The sequence below is a fragment of the Coregonus clupeaformis genome, unplaced genomic scaffold (genome assembly GCF_020615455.1).
Source record: "Coregonus clupeaformis isolate EN_2021a unplaced genomic scaffold, ASM2061545v1 scaf1914, whole genome shotgun sequence".
NCBI classification, from domain to species: Eukaryota; Metazoa; Chordata; class Actinopteri; order Salmoniformes; family Salmonidae; genus Coregonus; species Coregonus clupeaformis.
The window spans coordinates 90,001-101,993 of NW_025535368.1; the positions used below are offsets into that span (position 1 = coordinate 90,001).

The 11,993-nt window shown below is 49.7% G+C and overlaps 1 protein-coding gene across 1 annotated transcript in view; it reads right to left on the bottom strand.

Moving 5' to 3' along the window:
• Nucleotides 1-10,174, bottom strand: part of LOC121560113 (NEDD4-binding protein 2) — a 34,733-nt gene extending 24,559 nt beyond the window's left edge. Inside the window, exons 1-4 of the mRNA XM_045218936.1 lie at nucleotides 10,056-10,174; nucleotides 8,497-8,582; nucleotides 7,818-7,863; nucleotides 16-239 (exon numbers count right to left, since the gene is read on the bottom strand). Of these exons, the coding sequence (XP_045074871.1) occupies nucleotides 16-239; nucleotides 7,818-7,863; nucleotides 8,497-8,582; nucleotides 10,056-10,173 (474 nt within the window). The 5' untranslated portion in view covers nucleotide 10,174. The remainder of the gene's footprint in view (nucleotides 1-15; nucleotides 240-7,817; nucleotides 7,864-8,496; nucleotides 8,583-10,055) is intronic.
• Between the last annotated feature and the right edge of the window lie 1,819 nt (nucleotides 10,175-11,993).

Genomic DNA, 11,993 nt, shown 5'->3' on the forward strand with positions numbered 1-11,993 from the left:
AAGCCAGTGTGTTACCCGCTCCATGTTCTCCTGTAGAGCCTGTTCTTCAGTCATGATGTTTCTGAGAGAGACATGGGGGCGGGAAACACTCCAGTGGTCCGCGATCGGCACCTCATCCTGAGCCTCCGATTGGCCGCCCAGAGACGCAAAGCCGTCTGCACCAATCAGGAAGTGAGCTGGGCGTGACCCGTCCCTGAGCCCGTTTTTGGCCGTCAGTGATTCGCCCCAGTGGACAGAGCCTGTCAAACCAGGAAGTAAAGAAGGATAGAACAACAAGATCAACCGGGAAAATATGGGTAATGGAGTTTTACTTTACCTGTGGTTTTCTCGTTTTTTTAGGATCACACTTTAAAACAAAACTATAACTTGCAAAAGCTTAAAACTTACGTCAATTCTTCACAGATCATGTCCAAGCAAATCCATATTAAACATATATTATTACAACAAGCCACAGAAACTGCGACGGGATCTCTTCCTACTTAGGGCGGCGTCTTCCAGGGACATGGCCACTGGCCACTTTGCATTCCACTGTTTCGTACTGTGCTTCATTTAGGCCGTTTCTGTGTTTTCACTTCATTTTTACATTTACATTTACGTCATTTAGCAGACGCTCTTATCCAGAGCGACTTACAGTTAGTGAATACATATTTTTTTATACTGGCCCCCCGTGGGAATCGAACCCACAACCCAGGCGTTGCAAACGCCATGCTCTATCAACTGAGCTACATCCCTGCCGGCTATTCCCTCCCCTACCCTGGACGACGCTGGGCCAATTGTGCGCCGCCCATGAGTCTCCCGGTCGCGGCCGGCTGCGACAGAGCCTGGATTCGAACCAGGATCTCTAGCGGCACAGTTAGCACTGCGATGCAGTGCCTTAGACCACTGCGCCACTTCATCTTCACAACCCGGAGCAACGGCGTCAACGCTGTAGCATATAACTGTAGTAACTGAGGTAGGTATTGTGCGTAGAACCTGGAGATATTTCCATCCGCTTCCATTCTAGAATGTGATGTCATGTAAATGCATCATAATGGATGGATCAATAACCTCAAAATGACCAAGCGGTCGGGCTCTGCCCAACAGGGGTGAGTGATGACCAAAGCGGTACGGCTCTCTGCCCAACAGGGGGTGAGTGATGACCAAACGGTACGGCTCTCTGCCCAACAGGGGGTGAGTGATGACCAAACGGTACGGCTCTCTGCCCAACAGGGGTGAGTGATGACCAAACGGTACGGCTCTCTGCCCAACAGGGGTGAGTGATGACCAAACGGTACGGGCTCTGCCCAACAGGGGTGAGTGATGACCAAACGGTACGGCTCTCTGCCCAACAGGGGGTGAGTGATGACCAAACGGTACGGCTCTCTGCCCAACAGGGGGTGAGTGATGACCAAACGGTACGGATCTCTGCCCAACAGGGGGTGAGTGATGACCAAACGGTACGGATCTCTGCCCAACAGGGGGTGAGTGATGACCAAACGGTACGGCTCTCTGCCCAACAGGGGGTGAGTGATGACCAAAGCGGTACGGATCTCTGCCCAACAGGGGTGAGTGATGACCAAACGGTACGGATCTCTGCCCAACAGGGGTGAGTGATGACCAAACGGTACGGCTCTCTGCCCAACAGGGGGTGAGTGATGACCAAACGGTACGGGCTCTGCCCAACAGGGGTGAGTGATGACCAAACGGTACGGATCTCTGCACAACAGGGGTGAGTGATGACCAAACGGTACGGATCTCTGCCCAACAGGGGGTGAGTGATGACCAAACGGTACGGATCTCTGCCCAACAGGGGGTGAGTGATGACCAAACGGTACGGCTCTCTGCCCAACAGGGGTGAGTGATGACCAAACGGTACGGCTCTCTGCCCAACAGGGGGTGAGTGATGACCAAACGGTACGGCTCTCTGCCCAACAGGGGGTGAGTGATGACCAAACGGTACGGCTCTGCCCAACAGGGGTGAGTGATGACCAAACGGTACGGCTCTCTGCCCAACAGGGGGTGAGTGATGACCAAACGGTACGGCTCTGCCCAACAGGGGTGAGTGATGACCAAACGGTACGGCTCTGCCCAACAGGGGTGAGTGATGACCAAACGGTACGGCTCTCTGCCCAACAGGGGTGAGTGATGACCAAACGGTACGGCTCTGCCCAACAGGGGTGAGTGATGACCAAACGGTACGGCTCTCTGCCCAACAGGGGTGAGTGATGACCAAACGGTACGGCTCTCTGCCCAACAGGGGTGAGTGATGACCAAACGGTACGGCTCTCTGCACAACAGGGGGTGAGTGATGACCAAACGGTACGGCTCTGCACAACAGGGGTGAGTGAGTGAGTTCAAAAAAGGTTTCTGTTTTGCGGCAAACGTGTTCAATAGTAACAATTTCAGTTGAATGAACGTTCCAAAATGTTAAACGTTAAGCAGCAAACAGCTATTTTTTTTGGTAAGGATTACTGTGGCATTTCAGCATTTCAATATTCAAACTGTAAATGACCTTGCTGTTCCTATTACATGTCATAGAAAGCCTACATGGACACATGATTATGAGTAGTGGAAGGTTAGAAACCAAACAAACTTATGAGTCTCTCTCTCTCTCTCTCTCTCTCTCTCCAGGTCTGTCTCTCTGTCCATCTCTCTCTCTCCAGGTCTGTCTCTCTCTGTCCATCTCTCCCTCTCTCTCTCTCTCTCCAGGTCTGTCTCTCTCTGTCCATCTCTCCCTCTCTCTCCAGGTCTGTCTCTCTCTCTCTCTCTCTCTCTCTCTCTCTCTCTCTCTCTCTCTCTCTCTCTCTCCAGGTCTGTCTCTCTCTGTCCATCTCTCTCTCCAGGTCTGTCTCTCTCTGTCCATCTCTCTCTCCAGGTCTGTCTCTCTCTGTCCATCTCTCTCTCTCCAGGTCTGCGTCTCTCTGTCTCTCTCTCTCTCCAGGTCTGTCTCTCTCTGTCCATCTCTCTCTCTCCAGGTCTGTCTCTCTGTCCATCTCTCTCTCTCTCCAGGTCTGTCTCTCTCTGTCCATCTCTCTCTCTCTCTCCAGGTCTGTCTCTCTCTGTCCATCTCTCCCTCTCTCTCCAGGTCTGCGTCTCTGTCCATCTCTCTCTCTCCAGGTCTGTCTCTCTCTGTCCATCTCTCTCTCTAGGTCTGTCTCTCTCTGTCCATCTCTCCCTCTCTCTCCAGGTCTGTCTCTCTCTGTCCATCTCTCTCTCTCTCTCCAGGTCTGTCTCTCTCTGTCCATCTCGCTCTCTCCAGGTCTGTCTCTCTCTGTCCATCTCTCTCTCTCCAGGTCTGTCTCTCTCTGTCCATCTCTCTCTCTCTCTCCAGGTCTGTCTCTCTCTGTCCATCTCTCTCTCTCTCTCCAGGTCTGTCTCTCTCTGTCCATCTCTCTCTCTCTAGGTCTGTCTCTCTCTGTCCATCTCTCTCTCTCTCTCAGGTCTGTCTCTCTCTGTCCATCTCTCTCTCTCTCTCCAGGTCTGATTATGAGTAGTGGAAGGGTAGAAACCAAACAGACTTATGAGTCTCTCTCTCTCTCTCTCCAGGTCTGTCTCTCTCTGTCCATCTCTCCCTCTCTCTCTGTCCATCTCTCTCTCTCTCTCTCCAGGTCTGTCTCTCTCTGTCCATCTCTCTCTCTCTCTCCAGGTCTGTCTCTCTGTCCATCTCTCTCTCTCTCTCTCCAGGTCTGATTATGAGTAGTGGAAGGGTAGAAACCAAACAAACTTATGAGTCTCTCTCTCTCTCTCTCCAGGTCTGCGTCTCTGTCCATCTCTCTCTCTCCAGGTCTGTCTCTCTCTGTCCATCTCTCTCTCTAGGTCTGTCTCTCTCTGTCCATCTCTCCCTCTCTCTCCAGGTCTGTCTCTCTCTGTCCATCTCTCTCTCTCTCTCCAGGTCTGTCTCTGTCCATCTCTCTCTCTCTCCAGGTCTGTCTCTCTCTGTCCATCTCTCTCTCTCTCTCCAGGTCTGTCTCTCTCTGTCCATCTCTCTCTCTCTCTCCAGGTCTGTGTCTCTCTGTCCATCTCTCTCTCTCCAGGTCTGTCTCTCTCTGTCCATCTCTCTCTCTCTCCAGGTCTGTCTCTCTCTGTCCATCTCTCTCTCTCCAGGTCTGTCTCTCTCTGTCCATCTCTCTCTCTCCAGGTCTGTCTCTCTCTGTCCATCTCTCTCTCTCTCTCCAGGTCTGATTATGAGTAGTGGAAGGGTAGAAACCAAACAAACTTATGAGTCTCTCTCTCTCTCTCCAGGTCTGTCTCTCTCTGTCCATCTCTCCCTCTCCAGGTCTGTCTCTCTCTGTCCATCTCTCTCTCTCTCTCCAGGTCTGTCTCTCTCTGTCCATCTCTCTCTCTCTCTCCAGGTCTGTCTCTCTCTGTCCATCTCTCTCTCCCTCTCCAGGTCTGTCTCTCTCTGTCCATCTCTCTCTCTCTCTCCAGGTCTGTCCATCTCTCCCTCTCTCTCCAGGTCTGTCTCTCTCTGTCCATCTCTCTCTCTCTCTCCAGGTCTGTCTCTCTCTCTCTCTCTCTCTCTCTCCCAGGTCTGTTCTCTGTCCACTCTCTCTCTCTCTCCAGGTCTGTCTCTCTCTGTCCATCTCTCTCTCTCTGCCTCTCTGTCCATCTCCTCTCTCTCTCCAGGTCTGTCTCTCTCTGTCCATCTCTCTCTCTCTCTCCAGGTCTGTGTCTCTCTGTCCACTCTCTCTCTCTCTCCAGGTCTGTCTCTCTCTGTCCATCTCTCTCTCTCTCGGCAGGTCTGTCCATCTCTCTCTCTCTCCAGGTCTGTCCTCTCTGTCCATCTCTCTCTCTCTCTCCAGGTCTGTCTCTCTCTCTCCTCTCTCTCTCTCTCTGTCCATTCCTCTCTCTCCAGGTCTGTCTCTCTCTGTCCATCTCTCTCTCTCTCCAGGTCTGTCTCTCTCTGTCCATCTCTCCCTCTCTCTCCAGGTCTGTCTCTCTCTGTCCATCTCTCCTCTCTCCAGGTCTGTCTCTCTCTGTCCATCTCTCTCTCTCTGTCATCTCTCTCTGTCCTCTCTCTCCAGGTCTGTCTCTCTCTGTCCATCTCTCCCTCTCTCTCCAGGTCTGTCTCTCTCTGTCCATCTCTCTCTCTCCAGGTCTGTCTCTCTCTGTCCATCTCTCTCTCTCTCTCCAGGTCTGTCTCTCTCTGTCCATCTCTCTCTCTCTCTCCAGGTCTGTCTCTCTCTGTCCATCTCTCTCTCTCTCTCAGGTCTGTCTCTCTCTGTCCATCTCTCTCTCTCCAGGTCTGTCTCTCTCTGTCCATCTCTCTCTCTCTCTCCAGGTCTGTCTCTCTCTGTCCATCTCTCTCTCTCTCTCCAGGTCTGATTATGAGTAGTGGAAGGGTAGAAACCAAACAGAAACTTATGTTCTCCACACACCACCTTCTCAGACTGTTAGCTAACATTAGTGAACTATTGACTCTTACACTAACCTGTTTACCCCAACTCTTAAACTAACCCTGTAACTGTCCTGTTTACCCCAACTATTAACTAACCTGTTTACCCTAATTCTTAAACTAACCTGTTTACCCCAACTCTTAAACTAACCTGTTTACCCTAATTCTTAAACTAACCTGTTTACCCAAACTCTTAAACTAACCTGTTTACCCCAACTCTTAACTAACCTGTTTACCCCAACTCTTATACTAACCTGTTTACCCCAACTCTTATACTAACCTGTTTACCCTAATTCTTAAACTAACCTGTTTACCCCAACTCTTAACTAACCTGTTTACCCCAACTCTTAAACTAACCTGTTTACCCCAACTCTTAAACTAACCTGTTTACCCCAACTCTTAAACTAACCTGTTTACCCCAACTCTTAAACTAACCTGTTTACCCCAACTCTTAAACTAACCCTGTAGCTGCCCTGTTTACCCCAACTCTTAAACTAACCTGTTTACCCCAACTATTAGACTAACCTGTTTACCCCAACTCTTAAACTAACCTGTTTACCCCAACTCTTAACTAACCTGTTTACCCCAACTCTTAAACTAACCCTGTAGCTGCCCTGTTTACCCCAACTCTTAAACTAACCTGTTTACCCCAACTATTAGACTAACCTGTTTACCCCAACTCTTACACTAACCTGTTTACCCCAACTCTTAAACTAACCCTGTTTACCCCAACTCTTAAACTAACCTGTTTACCCCAACTCTTAAACTAACCTGTTTACCCTAATTCTTAAACTAACCTGTTTACCCCAACTCTTAAACTAACCTGTTTACCCCAACTCTTAAACTAACCTGTTTACCCCAACTCTTAAACTAACCTGTTTACCCCAACTCTTAAACTAACCTGTTTACCCCAACTCTTAAACTAACCTGTTTACCCCAACTCTTAACTAACCTGTTTACCCCAACTCTTAAACTAACCTGTTTACCCCAACTCTTAAACTAACCTGTTTACCCCAACTCTTAACTAACCTGTTTACCCCAACTCTTAAACTAACCTGTTTACCCCAACTCTTAACTAACCTGTTTACCCCAACTATTAAACTAACCTGTTTACCCCAACTCTTAAACTAACCTGTTTACCCCAACTCTTAAACTAACCCTGTAGCTGCCCTGTTTACCCCAACTCTTAAACTAACCTGTTTACCCCAACTCTTAACTAACCTGTTTACCCCAACTCTTAAACTAACCTGTTTACCCCAACTCTTAAACTAACCTGTTTACCCCAACTCTTATACTAACCTGTTTACCCCAACTCTTATACTAACCCGTTTACCCCAACTCTTAAACTAACCTGTTTACCCCAACTCTTAAACTAACCTGTTAACCCCAACTCTTATACTAACCTGTTTACCCTAATTCTTAAACTAACCTGTTTACCCCAACTATTAGACTAACCTGTTTACCCCAACTCTTAAACTAACCTGTTTACCCCAACTCTTATACTAACCTGTTTACCCCAACTCTTAAACTAACCTGTTTACCCCCAACTCTTAAACTAACCTGTTTACCCCAACTCTTATACTAACTGTAAACTAACCTGTTTACCCCAACTCTTAAACTAACCTGTTTACCCCAACTCTTAAACTAACCTGTTTACCCCAACTCTTAAACTAACCTGTTTACCCCAACTCTTAAACTAACCTGTTTACCCCAACTCTTAAACTAACCTGTTTACCCCAACTATTAAACTAACCTGTTTACCCCAACTCTTAAACGAACCTGTTTACCCCAACTCTTAAACTAACCTGTTTACCCCAACTCTTAAACTAACCTGTTTACCCCAACTCTTAAACTAACCTGTTTACCCCAACTCTTAAACTAACCTGTTTACCCCAACTCTTAAACTAACCTGTTTACCCCAACTCTTAAACTAACCTGTTTACCCCAACTCTTAAACTAACCTGTTTACCCCAACTCTTATACTAACCTGTTTACCCCAACTATTAGACTAACCTGTTTACCCCAACTCTTAAACTAACCCGGTAACTGAGTTGGGGTAAACAGGTTAGTTTAAGAGTTGGTTTACCTCAACTCTTAAAAGTAACCCTGAAATCCATTCAAATAAAAGCAAGGTACATCATGAGTCAAATAAGCACTAGTCCTAAAACATAGGAAGCAAGCTGGCAGATCAGTCAGACCAATTGGATCCAAGAGAAAGAATGTTCCGTGATCCTACAGGAAATACGGGAGGTTATTAAACGCTCCTGAGTTGAGAATATTAGTGGCAGATCCAGAGACCCAAAAGCTGAACAGATAAAACTTATTTTTGAGGGGGGTGGCATTAAATCAAATGATCTCCAATGATTTGCCGCCCGTGCCCCTAGAACTTTATAAAGTGTGTGTGTGTGTGTGTGTGTGTGTGTGTGTGTGTGTGTGTACTTACTCTCTTGCAGTAGATGGTAGGAGAGCGCTGCTTGTCTCTGCTTCTCCTAGAAAGACAACATCATTCAGGGTTAACCAAAGACTTAACACACACACACACACACACACCACTGACCCAGGTAACACACACACACACACACACACACACACCCAGTACACACACACACACCACAGGACACACACACACACCACTGACCCAGGTAACACACACACACACCACTGACCCAGGTAACACACACACACCACTGACCCAGGTAACACCACACACACACACACACACAACACACACACACCACTGACCCAGGTAACACACACACACACACACCACTGACCCAGGTAACACACACACACACACACCACTGACCCAGGTAACACACACACACACCACTGACCCAGGTAACACACACACACACCACTGACCCAGGTAACACACACACACCACTGACCCAGGTAACACACACACACCACCGACTCCAGGTAAACACACACACCACGCCAGGTAACACACACACAACCACCTACCCAGGTAACAACACACACACACACACACCACGACCCAGGTAACACACACACACACACACACAACACACACCAGGTAAACACACACACACACCACCCAGGGTGAACACACACACACAGCCACAGCACACACACCGACCCAGGTACACACACACACACACCTGGACAGTGTCCTTCCATTTCTGGTGCAGCAGTTTGGCCATGTTGAGGTCCATGGTCACAGAGTAGTCATCAGGAGAACACACACCTGGCAACCAAGAACAGAATAACACACACCTGGCAACCAAGAACAGAATAACACACACCTGGCAACCAAGAACAGAATAACACACACCTGGCAACCAAGAACAGAAGAACACACACCTGGCAACCAAGAACAGAAGAACACACACCTGGCAACCAAGAACAGGAGAACACACACCTGGCAACCAAGAACAGAAGAGCTCAGGGATTGGGTCAGTGGTGTGTGTGTGTGTTACCTGGGTCAGTGGTGTGTGTGTGTTACCTGGGTCAGTGGTGTGTGTGTGTTACCTGGGTCAGTGGTGTGTGTGTGTGTTACCTGGGTCAGTGGTGTGTGTGTGTGTTACCTGGGTCAGTGGTGTGTGTGTGTGTGTTACCTGGGTCAGTGGTGTGTGTGTGTTACCTGGGTCAGTGGTGTGTGTGTGTGTTACCTGGGTCAGTGGTGTGTGTGTGTGTTACCTGGGTCAGTGGTGTGTGTGTGTGTTACCTGGGTCAGTGGTGTGTGTGTGTGTTACCTGGGTCAGTGGTGTGTGTGTGTGTTAAATGGTCAGTGGTGTGTGTGTGTGTTACCTGGGTCAGTGTGTGTGTGTGTGTTACCTGGGTCAGTGGTGTGTGTGTGTTACTGGTCAGTGGTGTGTGTGTGTGTACCTGGGTCAGTGGTGTGTGTGTGTGTGTGTTACCTGGGTCAGTGGTGTGTGTGTGTGTTACCTGGGTCAGTGGTGTGTGTGTGTGTGTTACCTGGGTCAGTGGTGTGTGTGTGTGTTACCTGGGTCAGTGGTGTGTGTGTGTGTGTTACCTGGGTCAGTGGTGTGTGTGTGTGTTACCTGGGTCAGTGGTGTGTGTGTGTGTGTGTGTTACCTGGGTCAGTGGTGTGTGTGTGTGTGTTACCTGGGTCAGTGGTGTGTGTGTGTTACCTGGGTCAGTGGTGTGTGTGTGTTACCTGGGTCAGTGGTGTGTGTGTGTGTTCCCTGGGTCATGGTGTGTGTGTGTGTGTTACCTGGGTCAGTGGTGTGTGTGTGTGTTACCTGGGTCAGTGGCTGTGTGTTACCTGGGTCAGTGGTGTGTGTGTGTGTGTTACCTGGGTCAGTGGTGTGTGTGTGTGTGTGTTACCTGGGTCAGTGGTGTGTGTGTGTGTGTTACCTGGGTCAGTGGTGTGTGTGTGTGTTACCTGGGTCAGTGGTGTGTGTGTGTGTTACCTGGGTCAGTGGGTGTGTGTGTGTGTTACCTGGGTCAGTGGTGTGTGTGTGTGTGTTACCTGGGTCAGTGGTGTGTGTGTGTGTTACCTGGGTCAGTGGTGTGTGTGTGTGTTACCTGGGTCAGTGGTGTGTGTGTGTGTTACCTGGGTCAGTGTGTGTGTGTGTGTTACCTGGGTCAGTGGTGTGTGTGTGTGTGTTACCTGGGTCAGTGGTGTGTGTGTGTGTTACCTGGGTCAGTGGTGTGTGTGTGTGTTACCTGGGTCAGTGGTGTGTGTGTGTGTTACCTGGGTGGACACCGACAGGGCCGAACAGCTCAGACAGTTGCAGGGCCAGTTCTGTAGGCAGCTTCAGTTCAACACTCTGGATGTCCAAGTGCCTGATCCTCCTCTCCTCCCTCTCCATCCTCCCCTTCCCTCTCCTCTCTCTCCTCCTCCTCCTCTCTTCTCTCATCTCCTCCAGCTGGGCTAGGAGCGACTGGGTCGCCTCCTCGTCTCCCTCCTCCTCCCCCGTTTCTCCCACTGCTCCGCTCTTAGCTCCGCTCTCCGAGCCCCGAGCCACTTCCCCTGCTCTACATCTCTCTTCCTGGTGGTCTGGGCTCCCAGACGAGTGGACTCTCCCAATGGGGTGTTTTCTTCCTCTGAGCCGCCCCACCCCAAGACACAGGATGGTTCAGTCCACTAACCTCCCCTAACCCTCCCTCCACGCCTCCCCTGTCCTCCACCATCCTCCCTTCTGCCCATTACAACAACCCTCTCACTATCAGAACAGCTGGAGGCCGAAGCCTGCACTTCTGCCTCCTGCCCTCATGAGGCGCAACTCTCTCTGTCCTCCCCTCCAGCCCCCTTGACAGTCCATCCCCACCCCACGGCCAAGTCCAGATCCATCACCTCCCTCCCCTCCCTCCACCCTCTTCTTCTTTCATCCTCCCTCTTCCTCTAGGAACAGTTCTCTCTCCAGAGTCTAGCAACAGATTACTGGTCCACTCCAGGTCCTGAGGGAGAAACGAATGCCACACATTAATAATTCATCTAGTGTGGGTCCCAAATGTGTTCCTGTCCAGAGGGTGTCCTTTTCATCAAGCTGTCTCACTACAGAAACAGGAGATAGACTAATGTCCTGTCCAGGGGGGTGTACTGGTACATCAAGCTGTCTCACTACAGAAACAGGAGATAGACTAGTATCCTGTCCAGGGGGTGTACTGGTACATCAAGCTGTCTCACTACAGAAACAGGAGATAGACTAGTGTCCTGTCCAGGGGGTGGTTCCTGGTATATCAAGCTGTCTCACTACAGAAACAGGGAGGACTAGTGTCCTGTCCAGGGGGTGTACTGGTACATCAAGCTGTCTCACTACAGAAACAGGAGATAGACTAATGTTCTATCCAGGGGGTACTGGTACATCAAGCTGTCTCACTACAGAAACAGGGAGATAGACTGAGTGGTCCTGTCCAGGGGGTGTACTGGTCATCATGGCTGCCTCACTACAGAAACAGGAGATAGACTAGTGTCCTGTCCAGGGGGTGTACTGGTACATCAAGCTGCCTCACGCTACAGAAACAGGGATAGACTAGTGTCCTGTCCAGGGGGTGTACTGGTACATCAAGCTGTCTCACTCACAGAAACAGGAGATAGACTAGTGTCCTGTCCAGGGGGTGTACTGGTACATCAAGCTGTCTCACTAGCAGAAACAGGAGATAGACTAGTGTCCTGTCCAGGGGTTGTCCTGGTATATCAAGCTGTCTCACTACAGAAACAGGAGATAGACTAGTGTCCTGTCCAGGGGTGTACTGGTCATCAAGCTGTCTCACTACAGAAACAGGGACTAGTGTCCTGTCCAGGGGGGTACTGGTACATCAAGCTGTCTCACTACAGAAACAGGAGATAGACTAGTGTCCTGTCCAGGGTGTAACTGGTACATCAGGCTGCCTCACGCTACAGAAACAGGAGATAGACTAGTGTCCTGTCCAGGGGGTGTACTGGTACATCAAGCTGTCTCACTACAGAAACAGGAGATAGACTAGTGTCCTGTCCAGGGGTGTACTGGTACATCAAGCTGTCTCAATACAGAAACAGGAGATAGACTAGTGTCCTGTCCAGGTGTACTGGTACATCAAGCTGTCTCACTACAGAAACAGGAGATAGACTAGTGTGTCCTGTCCAGGGGTGTACTGGTACATCAAGCTGTCTCACTACAGAAACAGGAGATAGACTAGTGTCCTGTGG